The following is a 21,186-nucleotide window of genomic DNA, read 5'->3' on the forward strand; positions in this document are numbered from 1 at the left end:
TTCAAAATTTCTGCGTGATTAATTTACTAAGATGTAAAGTAATTCAGAGTGTTTTGATGGAGTTTGTTGTACAGTACTTTGTGAAATGTGTGATGCTAAAGAAAGTTACAGAGTGAGAATTGTCAGAGAAGAATGGAGGTGATAGAAATAAGACATCTAAAAGTGCTATAATCTCTAAAAGCTGCCTCACAAGTTGGATACAAATACACTGGCAATGTCTCAGACATTGTTTAATGATAGTTTTGAGATAATCTTTTGGCCAAAATGTATTTTTAAAATATCATTCAATAATCATGGCAGATTAGTACATGCAGGGTATTGTAGCCCTCAAGAAAAATTCATTCATTCATTCACTCATTTAGGCATCAGCTTTATGTATAAACACTCAGATGAGTAAGGTTACTGGTAATTTCAGAAAGTAAATAATATGGTTATATTTGCATTTTAGACTTTGTGACAGGCGGCACGGTGGTGCAGTGGGTAGCGCTGTCGCCTCACAGCAAGAATGGCCTGGGTTCAATTCCCGGCCGGGTGACCAGGGTCATTTCTGTGTGGAGTTTGCCTGTTCTCCCCGTGTCTGTGTGGGTTTCCTCCGGGTACTCCGGTTTCCTCCCCCATTCCAAAAAACATGCAGTCAGGCCGATTGGACATGCTAGATTGCCCCTAGGTGTGAGTGTGTGTGTGTGAATGTGTATGTCTGTCTGTCTGCCCTGTGATGGACTGGCGACCTGTCCAGGGTGTATCCTGCCTTCCGCCCAATGACAGCTGGGATAGGCTCCCGCGACCCAGAAGGATAAGCGGTTTAGATGATGGATGGATGGACTTTGTGACTCCTGGTTCCCATCACCACCATTGTAAAGAAATCCATGTTAGTAAATTTCCCTACAATTAACAATTTCACACCTCAATGACTCAATAAAAAATCTTTGAAATTTCTCATTTCTCAAATTGAAACAAAACACCACTCTTGTTATTTAAATGATTTGTAAAAATATTTTATATAATTACTCAATATAATATACTAATTTAATAAATGAATTTATGAAAGTCATAGAATATTAATGAATAATCATTGCAGCCTTTTATCTAACAACATAAACTCTATAATCTCTTGTGGTAATAAAAAAAAACCCTAAGACCAGATACATTATCCAGTCTGGTTAGATTTCATAGCTCTGCTGTGTTGACGTTTTGGTGTTAGACAACATTAATGGGGTGATTAGTAACTGTCACGCTCCTCCCGCCTTTGTGCGGACATTTCTCCATATCCCTACAAAACAGACTGTTGCCATGGTGACTATGCCTACAGCCATATGCTCCCTCGGGCACACACTGACAGCTTGCACAAAATCTTGGCTGATCCCACCTTTTTCGCTCTCTAACACAGACTAGCACACATGCGCACACACATACCCACATGCCATTATTTAGCCATTTTTCAGCTCAAGCACATACAGCCAAAGACACAAAAAAGACATAAAGCGCTGATTTGTTTCTCCTTTATCTGCTGAAGATATGAACTTTAACTCTGTTTTACCAAGCGTAGGTTTCCCTTGAGTGTTTTAAAAATGGTCTTTCCCGTGCACTGCATTTCACATCTCCTCTGAATGAAGAGGAGAGTGGCAGAGTAGAAAGCCAGAGAACAAATCGCTGTTTTATTGCTATTTTTTCCTGGCAACTTACATTTTGATACTAATGTGAGAGAAATTAATTAATGCAGTTAACTGTTATCACAACCTCAAATTATTTAATTCTTGCTGCATAACTGGTGCTCCTGTGAAATCCAAAGACTGCACGCTCACTGCAGCACTCCTGCACCTTTGGTAACTTTTACTTAAGCACGTGGATGAACAGCAGGTATGTGCAGGATAAAAGAGAAAAAGAGAGAGAAGCAGACAGGGAAGACAAAGAGAAGGGGAACGAGAATGCGAGCCAGACAAGGCCGGCGTCGTCTGCCTGGAAACAGCCAGCCTCTCTGGCACATGCACACACAGGCACAGACCCAGCGCCCACCATAGAGCTGGAGCTGCATCCCAGTCAGACGACAGACGATATTGTGTAAGAGTGTGCTGGGTAAACAAAACCTGCCCCGATTTGAAACAGAGCAACACCTATTCTCTAGAAATAGCAGGGGAGGTGGCCCATACCTGCACGCTAGCTCAACCACCACCTGTCACAAGAAGGACCACAGAGCTCAGACCCTGTTGACCAGAAAAAGTAGCTTTTTTTATTAAGGAGATTCTAAAGCACTATTATGATGCATTACTAGGGATACATGACTGGAATCTGTCAAGATCAGGATCAGATTTTTGCTCCAAACATGCAATTGACAATCAGCTAATTTATTATTTTGATTTTGGCTGTGATCTGTGTAGCAGTTTTCTGAAATAAATAACGTGATCCACGTAAGTGCACTTTCGCTGCATTTAAACGCTTTGAGTACATCTATATCAAAATGTCATAGCATAATTAAACATGATTAAATAGCCAGTCACCTTTCAATGTAGCACTTTATTTGATTCATTTTATTTAAACAGGCAACTTGTTTTTCATTTAGGAGTTTAAAATGGCAGTTTTAAAGCAAATAGTGTTATTTATCATTTGATTTTGGCTAAGAAACAGTACTAGAAATGCATTGGAAGTGTGTTTCACATGTTCATTTAGCCCACACAGTGTGGGCATTGAGTTAAAAAATAAGAGTCTAATAAAAACATGCCAAAATATTCTGCCTTCTTCTACAAAAATGGTCAGTGTATATGCATTATGTATCAGATCCTTCCAACCACGCAATCTGATTGGTTAATCAGAGTTCTACCCATGCTTTTTTATTTTATTTATTTTTTATTTTACCATATGTGTATGTCCACTGACCACTGGTAATATATATCTTTAAAACAGTGTTTGGCTCCAAATCACACCTGTTATATTACTTGTGATACACTCTCTTGTTCTACACTCTTGAAAAGGTAATTCTTTAAGGATTCTTTAGTATGAGCGTGAGCATGAACACTCAGAGAACTCTGCATAACTAAAGGGCTCTTTGCATGGTAAAATGGTTCTTTAGATTGATAGAAATGTGCTGTAGATGGTTCTATATAGTACCTTTTTGAAAAATGGTTCTATATAGCACCCCAAAGGGTCATTTTATTGTTATGACATCAAGCTTCTAAAAATAGAAGAACCTGTTTGGGCGCTATATAGAACCCTTTTCAAAATTCATGTACATTTTCCATCAATCGGAAAAACACTTTCACCATGCAAAGAACCCTTTAATAATGCAAAGAGTTCTCTGAGTGTTTATGGTTCTATGTAGAACTATTTTCTTTTCTAAGGAACCCTTGAGGAACCATCTTTTTAACAGCATAGATCTTAATTACATCTTCCCCTAAAAGGCTGTGGGACAGCAGCATATAACTGTGATGCAACTACGTTATACACTTTATACACTATTATTCAGAAATCACACAATATAAAAATATAACACAGGAAGTAGAGCTGTATAATATAGTGTTTGTTATGTAGAAATGTAGTTCCTTTAAAGTATGATATTGTTGCTAGGCAACCATGAACTGCTGAATGAGGAGCACGTTCGGTCGCCCTTCGTATTGCATAACATTTCATGAATGTTTTAACTTTTTGTCATATAACAACGAACATATGATAACACAGCACTGTTTACGCAAAACTTTCGCATTATAAATATTTTTTGGTCACTAAATTACCACTGTGAGTCTTATTTAGCATCAATCCAGCGGCGCCCCTCCTCTCATACTGGGGCTGAATCTCAAACAGCTCCGTGCTCCCTACATAGTGCACTAGGTAGGAACTGAAATACCGGATCCTGTACACCAACAGTGCATAATATAGCTGAGAAATAGTCATTTGGGTCTGAGTCACATCCATACTCGATGAATGATGCACTATTTGGCTGTAGAGGCTAGAATTTCTAAACTTTAATCGCTAGCACACTATTTAGGGAGTATGGAGCCGTTTGGGATTTAGCTTGGGTTTGTCGAGACTTTGGACTGAAACACGAACATTTGAAGCATGTAATCCATTCAAGTGACACTCTTCAGACTTTTATACTGCTGTTTTACAGTTAATCATACCACAAGTACTTTAATTCAAGCCTGTGATATTAATGATGGAGTTGTTTAGGCTGTTAGCTATCTTTTAGCCTGTTAGCTAGCTGACCAGCCTAGTTCTAGTTAAGAACATAAGTTGCCAGCCCCTCAGTTTAAACAAAAAAGGGGTCCTTACTTCATTAAAATACTTGTTGGTCCATGCGAGCAGCATGAGAGTCAAAGATTATTCCATTAACAGCACAAGGGTTTTTTTCATGCAGTGGCACAGTAATAAACAATTCAGTTGCTGTTAGACGGTCATAGGTCTGCATATATTGTGGATTTTAACAACGGCTTCGAACACGGCTCAGTCAATCGGAACTATAAGAACTATTCGTTTTATAATAACATTATAATAACATTTGCAACACTGATACTGCAGAAGGGTTCAATATGCAAATGCACCTCTAACCAATCCCAGTATTCAACTGTGTGCTGAGAGCATTCTGCCCAATCACAGGCCTGATGAACATTGCTACAAATGTTTGAATAGATCAGTTCATTTCAAACATAAACAAATTTGGCCAAAATAAAACAGGCTAATCTATAATCATCTCTAACTAGATGTCATTAAAGGTTCATTAATGTGCTCTTACTATATTGCAAGGCAAACTGCAATTGCCATGTCTAGCACTATTCTCACAACATGGTTTTTGTTCATATCACACAGTGCTAACAAGGAATATGCATTGCAATGTAACTGATAGGGAGGAAGAAGAGAACTGAAACTGTGTATAAGTATTAGAGGCCAAGAGGGGGAGACAAAGGAGACAGGAACAGAGGAAGATGCTGTAAAGAAGAAATGGGATGGAAGAAAGGGATAATGAGGATGGTGCTTTTCCAGCAGCTGTGTGATTAGCAGGTCGCTGGATTAGTTTCAGCTCTCAGCACCAAGCCACACCACAGTTTTTCTTTCACGCCTGTCAGACAAGATTCAAAAGCAGCACAGAACACCATGAAACATTACCACTGTCTCCACCAAACATTAGAAATCCACTAGAATGCTAGTAATGTCTTCCAGTCATTCTACTTTTACTTTTAATGCCTGAGGGTGTTGTTTTCTTTCCTTCATGTGCTTTTTCTGAGAATGCTTCTGCATGTCTGTTGCTGAGAATGTTACCAAGAAACTTATCCTAAGTAAATGAGTTCCTGTAGTTTAGCAACCTTATTTGAAGTTATTAATACACAATTTCAAAACAGAAAACACTTGAGCTAGAAACAAACACGTTAAACAGCCGAGCACATGACAATTATCAGAAACACTTTGTTTGGAGTGATCCTTTGTAGATGATTAATAAACTCTTAACAGATTATCAGTAACACATCAACAACATATCAGTGAAGTAGCAGTAGTGAAGTATCTGAATACATTGATGTAAATATCTTGAATATGTACTGTTGATACATTACTTATATTAAGTGGTTGTATTAAGTAGTGTTAATGTTACTTCCATTATGCAAAACCTAACTGTACCCAACCTTACCCAAAACCTAACCCTAAACCTGGCCCTAATCCTAACCCTAACCTTAACCTCAAACCAAAACCTAATCTTAACCCTTATATGTTTCTGACATGTTACTGAGAGTCTGAGAGTGTTTGTTTCATCTAAAAAAGACCACTCAAAATAAAGTGTCACCGAATTATTATGTACATTAACAAACCTACATAACTGCACTCATGATATCCATCCTTTGTGGTATGAGTCTGAGTAGATGTAATCTCAGTCCGGTATGAGTATATCATTACTGTCGCACAAAGACCTTGTATCTCCACTTTTGCTGTTTTCCTGTTTTTACATAATTTTGAAAGGTCTAGTTAACGTTTGCTAGAGAATCAAAACACTCTACAGAAACGCCCTATAGAAACGCTCCAAAATGAAATCTTATTACGTTTTTACATACAACAACTTCCAAGTTAAGAACATTTTCCTTCTTATGTAAAGTTACAATTTTGGAGAAATGAAGTTTTGTTCCATCAGTCACAATATCCTAGTCCTTTTGTCTGTATGCTGAGTCTATGTTCTCTAAGGCATGTTCAGATGGGATGTGGAAACCAAGGGTCTTTGCCTATTGCCAAGCCATAAAGAGAAAGGAAATGGTAAGTAAAAGCAAGGCATAATTACAACAGCGCATATAGCAAAGTTCTTGAGATGGTTATTTTCCATCTCCCTCCTGAGGGACTCAGTAATGCAGTAATGCACCAGCTTGCCTCAGACTCAAATAACTCAGCTTCTCTTTCAATATTTTATGTGTTCCAGCTGCCCTACACCAAAGTTCTGCAGCTCTTCATCTCAGAGATTTCGAGCAGATGCACAGAAAAGACCCATCATATATCTGTAGAACTATCACTGCATCATAACTCAACTTTCGGCTCATTTTGATGTATGCCTACCAAACATCCCATACAACATTGGCTTAGCACTGGTTACACACGTTAAGCCATCATATGTATGATGATGGCATCATAACTTCATGTTGCTCATTCTGATACACACTCGTCAAACGTCTTATTGCATTGGCCAGTACTCACAAGGATTTTGAAATCACCTTTTAACAACAACCTCTCAAATCTACAAGCTTTTTTTTTTTTTTACTTTTTCCTGACAACTGTTTCAAGTCACAGTAGAAGTGGATATATATTTAAGGATAAAAACTCTACAACCAACAGTACCCCACAGCCATTGCAGGATAGAACCACTTGAGCTCTAATGTTGTTCATGTGGAAAGCACAGAGACTGCACAGGATCTCCACTGCGGGCAAGAAAACACATAAATCTGTATTGCAAAATAGTAGCGTAACCTATTACTACTATATAGAAAATCCCCTCCCTGTCCCACTATAACAATTATAAAAATGAGACATTATATGATGGTGTCCATTGTGTCTATTATACTTTCCAGGCATGACAGTACTGAATACAGCTGCCAACAGAAATGTGTTTAAAATAAACTCATTTCTAAACTGTATAACATTCAAGGCTCTAATATCCTGAATTACAGTCAGTTTAGTAAAAAAAAACAAGCCAAAAAATGCTTTGATGCTAGTGCACGCTGTATTGTGAAGTCAATGTGTCACTGAGTGATTTTTGAAAGCAAGTCATGCTGTTAGAGCATGGAGATTGAGTTTCAGCTGTTTCAAGTACAGCAGCCTCTACAAATATTCACATAACTAAAAGTGAGAAGTTGGAACAAGTTACAAAAGACATAAATGGAATGCGATAGAAGATGAATTAGCAACTTTGACAAATGAATGGGTGTTTGAAGAGCTCTAAGAGGGATTTCTCCTCACTTCAATAGCTGCAAGGAATGCATAATCTGATAGAACAGTGAAAGGGACTCATTTCGTTAAAAGCTGGCCTCCTGGAAGACCCTGAGAACAGAATGATGCCATCATTTTACAGTGCAATCAATCTTTTAATAAACAAAGAGAACTGCTTTACGGATACACTCTCTTATAATAACAAACTGGTGACCTCACCACGTCCTTCACTTCAATACTGAAGGAAGAGGTTGCCCAGTTCAAATTCTTAGATAGAGCTCCTGATGCAAGAAACAGCAGCCAGTAGCCTTGATTTCCAGATGATATTACAGCCTCGAGAAACCAGCCCATGGCTGTGGAATCAGCCAGACTATTTGGACAGGAGAAATGTGTTTCTGCAAGCACGTTACTACAAACAGTAATTTTCTTCTAGCAAATAAACCAAAGACTCATGAAGAGTTGAGATTTTCTCCCTATATCCAGGAATCACTGCAGAACAGACAGGAATTGATGAGGCTAAACTGCCTATAACCTGAAGGAACATAAAGCTGTAACTTATTTATTTACATTCCTTGTAAAACATTCTGCAAACAATTCACATTTATGACATTGATAGGGGTTTTTATGCCTGTTTGACCATTAGTTCACATTATTAATGTAGTTTTGTAGATCAAACATCCAAATGTGTTCTATTACAGTTGTTCAGAAGATCATAAAACAAACCTTGCCTTCAGAAGTTCACCCAGCAAAGCTCCACTATGGGCACCTGCACTTCAGAGTGAATCCAAAAGTTTTAGAGAGTCATGTTTCGAAGTGCAGACTCCTACACGTATACCAAGGTGTGCCAACATTACATAAGAACACTTAAAGCAGTTGCGTAAGCGGCCAGGCAGGCAGAAAGCTTTGTTAGTCATGTCTGAATGAACAGTACTCCCTAGTGGCACGTATGGTGCTTCACTGTCATTTGAAGTGGCATTTGAGGGTCCATGAAGGCCTTTAACTTTTCCATCATCCACTATTTCGGTCATGTAGAGCTATATAACTTAAGCCATTGAGGGAACATTACACAACAGACAACCAAACAGAGTGTGTGGATATGAACCCAGATTAATCATCACTGTCATATCAAAACCCCATAAATATTTTGTTTGTTTTGTTTGTTGTTTGTTTGTTTAAACACCATTTTCACATTGCGTTTGTGACAAATGGACCTATAGAAATGTCCAGATATACTTGGATTAAAATCTCTTTTTGTTAACCCTGTAAATGGTTTTTTATATATTACTATTACTCAAGAATAATTCAGGCAGTTTGCAACATAATACATGTAATTACTAAATAATAAGAGATGTAACAAGTCTGGAAATGTAAAGTTATCATGTAAAAGTTTAAGGCACCTAAACTAAAAAGCTGGCTAGCAGTGTTTATATATACATATATAGGGCAGCATGAATACAAAGAGCTTAAGCACAATTACCTTTATGTACAATATATACATTGTACATATGCATTGTATATATTTTTACACATTGTCTCTGTGTATATATTGACATACACAAAAAATATTCAATGTATGTATACAATGTATACATTGTACATGAAGGTAACTGTGCTTCAGCTATTCATAGCCTTTTAAACATAAAAACATACTCTGCCCTTCTCTTTCACGCACACACATATGCATACACATACATTTTTAACACTAATCCTCAATTTGTCTCACCATCCTATGTGACACATAAATAACTCTCTCTCTTTTATGTCCCCATCCCCCCCTTCCTTCAGTGTTCTATTTCAGCACCGTCACCAGCTCCAGCAGTCCTTCCTCTCCCTCTCTCCGTCTCTACCAGAGCTGCAACACTTCCCTCCATCCCCCACAAAAACACACTCAAGTCTCTCTACTCAGCGCAGGCATACCCTCTTCAAACCACATTTCTCTGAGACCACCAGACCTGAACACATGCACACATATAATCACACTACATATAATCAAACACTACATTCACCCGAAGGCAACACATACGCTGCATGAACATAAACATGGCCATATACGATTGCTACAAACACAACGTCAACCTGGTTAGCTCGTAATCCATCACGAAGGATAAACAATAACAAACCGTCACCTTCATTGCTGTACGACTATGACAAACTGGTAAATATTTACCAAATTTAGACTGCACTAACTAATCAACGCAGACATACATTCATGTATTATATATGAATAACTGTCCTCTAGCTGCTTTTTGAAGTAAAAACACCACTTTCTGGTTGAGACCGTCTTTCTATAATAGGCAAGCACAGCTCATTGAATACTTACATGCACACAAGTGAGCATGTGTAAGACAAAAAGAATAGGTAAGCTGTACGGATTCATACAGCAACGGTAACAGTGGCAACAAACAATGAGATCATCAAGACCCTCCCCCTTCTCTAATCACTCACATGCTCTCGGGACGCTCCTGAGTCAGACAGGGGACCTGTCCTTGCTCGGCCGACTCCACTGCGCCCATCCTCCGCTGTATTCACCTCCACCTGCTCCCTTCCTCCCTCCTCCTCCTGCTCCTCCACCTCCCCTCTTCTCCAGACAGCCGCTGTCAAGGGCAGGTGGAGCGGAGGCTGGGGCCCGTGACTGGTAGTACTGGTATAAAGAAGTGAAGCAGGGCGGGATGGCATCAGGGGCTGCCAGGGCACCCTCGCTCACCCCTTTAGCATCTGCCCTGTCTGAATCCACCACCGGTCGCTCCCTCTCTTCTAATAATGTGACGCTCCCCTGCTCTCTAGGGCTCTCTCTCCCTCGCTCTATCATGCACCCTGCCTCTACATGCCAGGGGGAGGAGGCTGAGGCGCTCCTGTATCCGTGACAACAGCGGAACCTTCAAGATCAGGGACGTAGAACGGTGTGGAGGTATTAAAAAACAGACAGACAGCATATAGGGAGGGAGGAGGGAGGATGATGATGATGCTTCTAGAACCGCCCCTCTCCGAATAGCCACTCCATTCAGCGATGCAAAATCCTGGTTATCTTCCTCTCCGTCTCTCTCTGTTTCTTTCTCTTTCTCTCTCTCCTTTGAGACTAGTTGTGTATACACAGACAAGCAGCTTTTCCCTGTCTGCGTGAGCTCTGATGCCCTATCTGCTCACAGAACGCAAACAATAGAGCACCCCATGGCGAGCTGCGTGACACATCCCCCACCTCTCTCTCTTTCCCTCACACTCACTCTAACCAAGGCACACAATTACACCTGACATTTAGTATTTAACACACCACATTCTTGTTTTCACACTCTTTCTCTAGTCAGAATCTTTTTTCATGGCCGTGTGAGTTGCAAAGAGACTGTGCTGGTGTTTTCACACAATGGAAACGTCCAGCAAGCCCTGGGTGCACAGGCAGCCCAAAGCAAGAGGAGCTTAACAATAGACCCTGAGAAAGATCCTTCTTTCTGTGTGTGTGTGTGTGTGTGTGTGTGTGTGTGTGTGTGTGTGTGTGTGTGTGTGTTTTAGTTTATTCATGAAGCGTGGCCCTCTTTCACTTTCTCATTATCTTAATCTAATCACCGAAACACTAATACCACTTTACTTAGTTCCAAAGCTAAATCATCTGTGACAAAATAAACAACATAAATGCCAAAATCAATAAATCCTAAATGGCAACATCACTTACAGGTGGCATGTCAGTGAATTACCAATACAGAGAACAAACTGAGCAAAATGACTTTTACCCCTTTAAAAGGTTCTAAATTCTTGTTCAGGATAACACATGAAAGATGGACCCTGCATCAGAACATGAGGGGAGAAAGTTAGCATGCTGCTCTGCTAACAGCTTTCACCAAATTAATTTTGTCATTCCCAGAGGAGCCAGAGGAGACAGGCTGCATCACAGATCTAATTAACTTGCACTCACACCAAATGGATATTTCAAAGACAGGGCCTAGAACTCATACAGCAGTGAGCAAGAGTGGAGAGACAGAAGGGAACAAAAAGTATGAAAAGAGAAAAGAAGGACACTGTATATCTACCTACAGGGCAGATACTGCAACTCTCACAGGTCCAATCCATATTGATTTACAGAGTGAAGTAGTGGTGGCTGAGGGAAATTGGGACGAGAATGGGTGGGGTGGGGGGGGGTCTGAAACTTGAGGATTATAAATCTATTGTTCTATTGAGAGAAAAAAAGGAGGACAATGAACTTTTCACACAAGTGCAGCTCTACCTTTTGCCTTTCAGGGCTGGGGAGTCTTCTAGTGAAAAGGGGCTCAGATCCTCATTCTCATTCAAGTCTGATCTAATAGCAATAAACAATATCAGAAAATACAGTACAGCGCAAAAGTCAGAGACTACCCTTCACTTATTTCATTTCCAGTCAAAACGGCCATTAAGTGCAAATTAATCATTTTTCAGCATCAGAAAAAGCAAAAACATTCTTTTTCAGAAAACTACACAGAAGCATCAACAACCAATAATTAATATTTTTTTCACTTCTTTTTCTTTGAATTTACACTTCCTTGTATAGGTGGAGTGTCGTATATCTCATCTCCTCAACAGTACCTACTCAGAACTATTAAATATTATGCTTTTTTTCTAAAGTTTAATGACCAAAATTATTTTTGAATAAAAACATTTTATCAATGAAGGGTGACTTTTGCACAGTACGGTACAGAACAAAACAAAAAATAAGAAGAAAATGTATAAATAAAACGTATAAATAACCAGATGGCACAAATTTTCCACAAGTAAACAAACACATAAATATCTCTCATTTTATGTTCTATAGGAATATACAGTTCCACACAAACACATTGCTAAGTGGTAATCAAATCTGACCACACACTCTATGGAAAAACAAACAGATATCAATACACTGTAACATATGCCAGATAAAAGCAAAAATAACAACCTGAGATATCTTTATTTTCTGTCAAAATGATACCAGGAACTGAGAATGGATTCATAATTTCTTCCTGGAATATGTTGATTTGCATGTGGTTTAACCAGAGGAGATGCAGTAACTCCTCACTCCAAGAATCTCCCTGTCCAAAATCCAGTAAGTTTCCTTTACCCCAAATGTACTTAATAATCTAAGACATGGTTGGTGTTAAAGTTTGCCCTGGAGCTACAAGGCTAATGTAATTAACATAGTAATGGATGCATATATCAACCAATTAGCATTGAGCAAACTGCACCCCTAAATCTTTAAATACTCACCCCAAATAGTTGATCTCAAGCAGGTTGCTTATGTGGATTCCTTATACTGTATGACATACTGTGATTTATTAAAAAATGGAAAAAAGAACAGATAAAATTCACACTTCAATAAGGATTCTACTTCTGTTTAGGTTTATCTATATATTTCTGTCCATTTGGTGATCACTTTTTTGCTACATAAGCTTTGTAGTTCTAGTGTAAAAGTAAAAAAGCAGAAAACTGTTCACATTTTTCATTGAACTGTGACTTTAAAGCTGTATGCAGGTGATGTTTCCCCTTAGTATTTCCTCTGGGAGCCAGAATGAACTAAGCCTGATGACGTGGCACTAACCCTTCCCTGCTGTTTCACCTACTTTTCCAATAACAACCAAACCAACATGAGAGGAATAAACGAAGACACTCAATCATGGGAAGATGCAATAAAACAGCTTCAGTTTTGAAGGCCATCTTCTGCATTTTATGTTCATCAATGTCAAACAATATCTGTACTATAAGGTCTTCATGTATTAAAAGAACATTATTTATAATGATAATTTGATTAATGCAACATTGGCAAAACATTGATATAAAACTACTGGGTTTTTTGCAATTAAACAATAAAGGGACCATAAGCCACTGATGCAGCTGCTCAAAGTAAGCCAGAGCGGCAGGGAGAAATAGGGAACCTTCACATGTGCTGTAACTGCAACCTATATTCAGACAGGAAATAGAGCAATTAAATTTTCAAACGATGCAGCCAGCGAAAGATATGACCGAGGCAGGTTTTTCTAAAAGATTTATAAACCTTGGTTTATGGCATTTGGGTCAAGCCAGGCGCTGGACTGTATGTTACTATGACAAAATGCGGATATGTCACAGAACAGAGAGGCAAGCACACCAGATTAAATGTAAACCAATCATTTTTGGAGTAACTAACAGGGTACTATACTCTTCTATCTGTTTCTGGTATGGCGTCCGTGAAACATTAATGTCTGCTCACGTCTAGTATAAATTATCTATTACCACGGCTTGTTTGGTGCAGAAGGGCAGCAGACAGTAAAGAGAATCAGCACTGAGCCCACACATTGCTTCAATACTTCAACAGTAATCATGTGATTCTAGATCAACAGTTTTATGTGAGGTCAATTTTATCCAAAAATGTTTAAAAGGGTGCATTAGCCGTGTAATCCACATCACTGCAGTAAACATTTTAACTGCAACCAGAGAGATTTTAAGATTTGAAAATATAATGTTTCAAAAGGTAAATATAAAAGTCAGAACAGCCTTTTGTTTCCATTGCAACCAAAAGGCGTGGGCGATAAACTGTAACGTACTGCCAAAAATATTAATATGCCGTACAAGGTGCAGTTAAACAGGTCTAATCATGCTTTCTTTGTAATGAAAAATGCAGTTGGTCAGTGTTCTTTAAGTTCTGATGATATGCTTAGAACAGAATATTGTGACTTGTGCTGTAATTTATTACAATAGCAATAAATACTGTCCAAATGCTCACTTCTAGCAGTGGTTCCCAATACTGGGAATTCATTCCATTTAAATATTAAACCGTATTTCATAAATAAGCATTTCCAACTGTTGCCTACAGGTAGGCTTTTTTACTCTCTGGTTCATTCTTTGTATTTTGGTTTGTTTACAATAAACCTATGACAATAAACCTATTTATGCCTTCATTTTTGTGTCTTTACTTCTCACTGTGCTTCCAGGAGAGCAGGATGAGTTAGCAATTTATGGATGGTGGAGCCTACTGCAGAGCTGAATTAGTATGAGGGAGAGGTGGATGCCCTTGGGGTACTGCAAAGGTTGAGCAGACAGACGGAGATGCTTTTCTCTCTCTTCATTCTCCTAATGGATCATTTATGCAGAAATGGATGCAGCAGGCATTTGGGCCATCAGTTTTTATTGGGCTGAATGATAGATTGGGGAAGTTGGACAAATCGCACCAGGCAAATGTCTACCTAAGACCAACTGGCAGTTTATTCTCTTTATATTATATTAATAGTTAGTTTCAGTTAGATAAAGTCATTTTTTAACAATGCAAAGTTATCAAATTGTCAGACTATTAAGCCAATTCTGGATCTGTATTACTCTAGCTTATCCTTGTGATTGCATTATTATGTATTTAATTTTGTTTAATGTATTGAAAATGTAGAACCTTGCATCTGTGCACACAGCAGGTCTTACAAACTCATCATGAAAAAAGACAAATGTTTTGTTTATAATTCCACAAAACTTGACTATCATTGACATAATATGGAAAGGGTCCAGAGCATCCACGAACAGCATTTCTTTCACCATGAGCATTCTGAATTCATTCTTTCTAAAAAATGAACTTCTGCGGACAAATCCAAAGCACATTTAAGAACAAGAGACATTTTCAGCAGCTGAATCTATTTGCAGTACCTGTAGATTTATCACCATCTACATGCACTTGCAAACTATATACTGCAGTGGGCAGCAATGTGCAGGCAGTGGCGATGATGGCAAGGGCACATTCGCCCCCTACCACTAGAAAGAGAACTGCATGCTAGCACACAGCCTGTCAACGTGGCTGAGTCATCCTGTCCTCTATCTAAACAAAGCGGCACTACTGAAATGCTTAATCTGTGGCCAGAGTGAGATCATAGCTCAAATATACCTCAAATATACCAAACACATTATGAAATGGGCCATCTGTGACACGAGCACTATACACAACCACCACAGTTCTCATAGTAAGGGGGAAACTATTTGAATCTGTTTTAATGATTGTCAGCAGGTTATAGGACATTATGTGGCTTCAAGTATAGGACACAGTACCACAAAATTTAAAAGAAACAAGAAATAAATCATCAATACTAAAGATGAGAGCTACATCACCAGCATGAGCTTTCTGACATCTGCCTATATCTTGTGAAATTCATAATGCGCATGAGAAATTCTCAGGCCCGGCAGCAGCCCATTAATCTCTCTGTCAGTTGTAATACTGTGTGCTGATATTTTTATGAGAACGTCTAACATCAGCATGCTGAGGTAGCAGTGAGGAGCTCAGCACACATCACTAAGCCTTCAGAGCCTTCAGGATAATCTGCCATTATTACTCATCTGCAGGGAAGGAAATCTGCATCGCACAGCTGGAAATGAACGGTGCCCCTTTCTTACTAGCAATGTGTCTGTGACTCACAGAGAGAACAGAGCCACGGCACCTATGAGAGTGCTGTGTTTGTTAAGGTAGGCAGCCAGAGAACAGAGAGAACATTAGCAGTGACTCAGCACTCTTCATCATTATGTGTAAAGGCAGAACACAAGTGGTCAATTTAGCAGTTTTACATTTTCAGCTTGCCAGATTCCTCTTTATAATAACCACTTTTTTTGTCTACAGATATGTTTTTGCCTACAACTGAGCTGAGGTTGCATTGTGCTAAACAAACAGCTGCAGTATCGCATAAAATTCAGTGAAAAACAAATTATCACTGTCAGCAGAAAACCTTTTATCTCTTTTGGTTTGTTTTTTTTTTTCACAGCATTTATAAATGTCAGGTGCCCTTTCTGTACATTGTGATACATAACACTGATATAATGATGGCATAAAAATATTGTAGAAGATGTCATGAGCTGTCATGAAAGATTATGTCCAGATACCAGTGTAATGTTACCATTACTGTTAACTGGCATGACAGGCTAACTATATTACACAAGAGAAATTAGCACATGACATATGCTGCCATGACAACAAACATTATGGCATCTGTCATGACAATTGCTGGTAATGGAAACATGACACTGTTATATTACTCAACAAAATCTGTCTTGATGTGCTCATGGCATGGTTATGTCAATGTTATATAGCAGGTTTTAAGTAAAGTGGTGTTGAATACTTTTTCCTACTCCTAAAATGACTCTTTCTGAGATACTTTCAGAGATGCAATGGTGCAGCACAAAAGGTAGTAGAGCAGCATACCTGGCTGGCGGGCCGCACTGATGGTCTTGTTGGAAATGAGGAGGGAGACTTGCAGTAGCAGGAACTTGAGGTGGATCAGAGGGAGGAGCAGGTATGAGTTCAAGTACAGGCTCAGGCTTGGCCTCGGGTTCAGACTTGGGTTCAGGCTTGGCCTCGGGTTCAGACTTGGGTTCAGGCTTGGCCTCGGGTTCAGACTTGGGTTCAGTCTTGGCCTCAGGTTCAGACTTGGGTTCAAGCTTGGCCTCAGGTTCAGACTTGGGTTCAAGCTTGGCCTCAGGTTCAGACTTGGGTTCAGGCTTGGGCTTGGGTTCAGGCTTGACCTCGGGTTCAGGCTGAGGCTCAGGCTTGGGTTCAGGTTTAACCTTGAGTTCAGGCTGAGGCTCAGGCTTGACCTCAGGCTCAGGCTCGGCCTCAGGCTTAGACTGGGGCTCTTGTTTAGGCTTGGTCTCAGGCTCAGGCTGGGGCTCGAGCACAGGCTTGGTGTGGGGTACAGGCTGGGGCTCGGGTTCGGGCTCGGGTTCAGGCTCGGGCTCAGTCTCAAAGGGGTCCCTCTCTGGGGGTGTGGGAGGTGGGGTAGGGAACTCAGCACTGTCCTGGAGAAGGTAAGCAGGGGGAGGAGGAGGGAAGAGGAGCTCCTCTGGGGGCGGGGGGAAAAAAGGGACAGGCTCACTTCCTTCAGCTGCTTCTGTCTCCGGGGATCTGTACAACACACACACACACGCAGGGGTCAGGGTGCACTTTACTACATAAGACACAGTTCACTTTAGAACCATGATCATTATGTAATACAAGTGTAAGATTCTGAAAAACATGCAGTAACATGGAGGGCAGGTCACTCATCACCTTGTTTTTGTGAAAACATTTAGAGCGATTGAAACTGTAAGGACCTATATATGGGCCCACATGTCAATTCTTCACTCACTTATAACTACATAAAGTACATACTAGTTTTCCAATACTTACCAAATAATTCAAAACACTGAAAAATTAGGCCAGGATTCAAGGAGCTTATTGTAACTTCCAGTTTAGATTCACAAATGAGCCAATGATAACTCATTTAGAGCAGTAATATAGATACATATCAATGCCTTATTATTGGATCTATGTGGAACAATGTTCAGCACCACTATTTCAGTCATCCACCATGATTCTCACTGGCCAAAGAACGCTGGCAAATGCCCAACTGGGTGTTATCAGAGAGGAGCCCTAATCGCACAGACGGCCCTCCAGCTGCTCTTGATAGGGGCCCGCCTCCTGCCAGACTCTAAAAATACATCTCACTCACTGGAGCCAGCTCCACACCTCTACACTCCCTCAACAACTGCACATAGCACAGCACTAGGCTGTCAGAGTCATCCTGTAGTCAACACTGGACATTCCCATTTACACAGCTAGGCTCTCTTAATTTGAAGTATTTCATTATTAACATTACTTTGAGGTTTGTTGTGTTGAAGATCTGTTACAGATCTTCAGGACAACAAGAACAAAAGAATTCTATGAGAAAAGGCCAAGTACACAGTCCTCCTTCTCTATGACATACCCACACACACAAATACACCACACAAACATGCACTCTTACACACCCTAATCTCTAGGGAGCAGCTGTATCCTGAGAACTGGGCCTAGGGCCCCAGACAGTGTGTTAAATAGCAAACAGACTGCATATAAATAAAATTAGTTGAGTGAGCCAGCATTTTAGCAGCTATGAAAATAACAACAATACAACTGCTGTGTGCTGCAGCCACTGTCACACATCTTTTGACACTCCTCCAGAAGCAATCTCTATTAGCCAGAGTGACTGGAGGTTATCAGCTAATTGCACTGTGGTTGGATTGAAGTGCCAGAAGAGAGGTGGTACTGATTCTTTGTGCTCATGTCTGCCAGGGTTCACTGCATAAATTATTCTCCAAGCCTTGTGTTTGTAACTGGTGATACTACTTCAGTTTTCTACAGCAAACATATTATAGGAGACAAACAGCGTGTACTCTAATTTCAGCCCCAATAACGCCTGGATAATTACTATACAGTTACCATAGCAACCACTGCTCAGCTACTTTCACACACCTAGTCTGATTTCTCCGTCAGCCTCATATTTCTCCCCTGACTATCAGTGCTATGTATTTACAATGACTTGCTCAGTATCCAACATCTGAGTGACCCCCATGGACTTAGACATGCTTAGCTAGCTGTTGGTTCAAAAATGATCCAAAATGAGAGTATATTGCATATTATTGTTCATAATCTGTTATAGTGAGACAGGAGAAGCTGAAGTCAAGCTAGCTCATTTCAGATTCAGTCAGCTTGAACCTAATAGCACAACTTTATGAGATACTATTATCCCACATTATAAATCTGTATAATGGTTCTTTACTGCAGCTGTTATGGCCAAATACAGAAGCACATGTCAAACAGACTTCTTAACTTTAAAACCTTCTGACAAAATGTAAGATTCCCACAACACTTGAGTCTAATAGCTTTCCATAAACTTTACAGGCAAAAAGCTACCATGACAAAGGGCTGAGGCTGCACTATTATGACATGAAATAAATCAAATAAAAATGTCAAAAAGTCTTTAGTTTGCCTTTAGAATCTGTCTCTAAACCCAGGAATATATCATTAGTGTCAGAACAAATCGTTGCATCTCTGAAACGGAAAGTTTACAGGAGAAAGAAAAAACATGACTAACTTGGAAGTTAATGTAATCCAACTAATTTGGGCCATTTCCACTGCTCTATTCATCAAAAATTCTGACAGCAGGCAAAGGGAAAATAACGTTTTTAAGTAAAACTCGTGACAATATGGTATTTCAATGAAGACTAATCTTTCTCAGAAGGTGAGTCAAAATTAAAAACAGAAGGTTCTACAAAAAATTACTTGTCCTGAAAATCACCTTTAAAAAAAACACCGGCTATATTCATGTCAAACAGCTAATATGCACTTCAGACTGTGAGAATTAAAATGAGAGCTGATGCCCACACAGGAGAACACTGTCTGTTATTGGTATGGGCACTGTGAGCGGACCCAGCTAGCATGAGTTTATATTAGGCAGAGTGGAAAGAACGGTGCAGATAAATGCACATGCAAATGCCCTAATCTCAGAGTATATATTACTTTCCACACTGACAGAGACATTTCGCTCTCTGTCAACATAAACTAAACAGAGTGATCAGACTATGCATAATTATCAGATGTCTGAAACTATGAAGGAGAGAGGGAGACAGTCATAGAGATTTGTGCTTCTCCATGACACATTTAATCATGCTCCAACACATTATCTCCCTCCCACTTTCCTTAACATACAGTACCTCCCACCTTCCATCTGTTGAGGTCAGCACATACGGGCTGTAATTAACAGTACTTAGCATACTCACAAGTGAAAATACTGAAACACTACAGCATCACCAAGGAAGAGAAATGGCTTTAAACTTCATAACACCAAAGTAAGCTCAGAACTTACCAAGCGCAGAGTCAACCAGGCCGAGTCAGTATAAAGTTCAGCATGGAGAGTGTTCTCTTTGGCGCCTGCACTCAAAATACCTCCGACAGCCACTTCATGGGCCTTCTCTCTCTCTCTCTCTCTCTGTCTATAACACACTTGCACTCACTCACAGTGGAGTGTGCTTCTGCACTATGCCTTTTGTTCTAGAGTGACAGGCTTCTAGGAATGACCTCATGTGAGGGTGTTGGCGCAAATAGCAAACACATATGTATGGCTGTGCAATCTCGAACACACACACACACATATGCACACACACTCATAGACTCACGCATGTAGCCTAAATTCCTTGTGGTCCAAGCCTGAGGGAGAGCCAGAAAGAATCTTACAGTTACAGTAGGACAGGCATCAGCTAAAGCCACTCTGACACGCTGCCAGTGCACAAAACCACTAAACACCAATGTGAGCTAACAAGCTAACCTTCATGCATAGAGAGATAAGACAGAAATTCAAAATAAATGAGAAAGGCTGTCTCTCTCTGTCTCTCTGGCCCCTGTCTGTCTCCCTCAGTAAAAGCCTGGGTCAGACACTGTGACTGACAAGCAGCAAGTGCTCCATTTGCATATGCTGTGGTTATAGGGTTTTATAGCTAAGAGGATATTAAATGAACAAGGAAGAGGATGAGGGAGGAAGAGCAAGACACAGAAAAGAAAGTCTAATATTGAAGATGAATAATTAAACATTGTCATAGGAAAATTCTTATCATCCCTAGCAGGTCTAAAATAATGTTAGGCTACTCATATAATACAACATAGCAACATTACCGAAAACATCAACACTGTGAAATCCAAGACATCTCTGCACAAACTCTTTACAAATAGGTAGTGTTGTAGTCAAGACCACTAAAAGCAAGTCTCAAGTCAAGACCAAGACCAAGAGTGGCGAGACCGACCCAGGTCAAAATTTTTCAGAATATCAAAAAATAAAAAGAAGAAAGGAGCAAAACTAAAATTTGTTTGTAGTTCATTGTATATTCATTATCATTCATTATACATGATATATATTCATGTATAATGTTATATTTTGTAAAATATAACATTAAACAATATGTAGCTTAAAAATATTATTAAATAATAATTTATTATAGCCTTAATCCAACTTTGATGTAACTTTAGGAAGTAAATGATGGTAATGATTCTCTGTCTCTGCTTCTCAGAAACAATATACA

General features: G+C 39.6%; 1 protein-coding gene across 8 annotated transcripts in view; it reads right to left on the reverse strand.

Annotated features, from left to right (window-relative positions):
* Positions 1-21,186, reverse strand: part of tacc2 (transforming, acidic coiled-coil containing protein 2) — a 51,826-nt gene that overhangs the window by 24,606 nt on the left and 6,034 nt on the right. For all 8 annotated transcript variants that reach the window (XM_036574239.1, XM_036574244.1, XM_036574243.1 and 5 more), the window contains exon 3: positions 16,523-17,221. In XM_036574239.1, the coding sequence (XP_036430132.1) occupies positions 16,523-17,221 (699 nt within the window). The remainder of the gene's footprint in view (positions 1-16,522; positions 17,222-21,186) is intronic.

This window comes from Colossoma macropomum, unplaced genomic scaffold, assembly GCF_904425465.1.
Source record: "Colossoma macropomum unplaced genomic scaffold, Colossoma_macropomum, whole genome shotgun sequence".
In the NCBI taxonomy this organism is placed as follows: domain Eukaryota; kingdom Metazoa; phylum Chordata; class Actinopteri; order Characiformes; family Serrasalmidae; genus Colossoma; species Colossoma macropomum.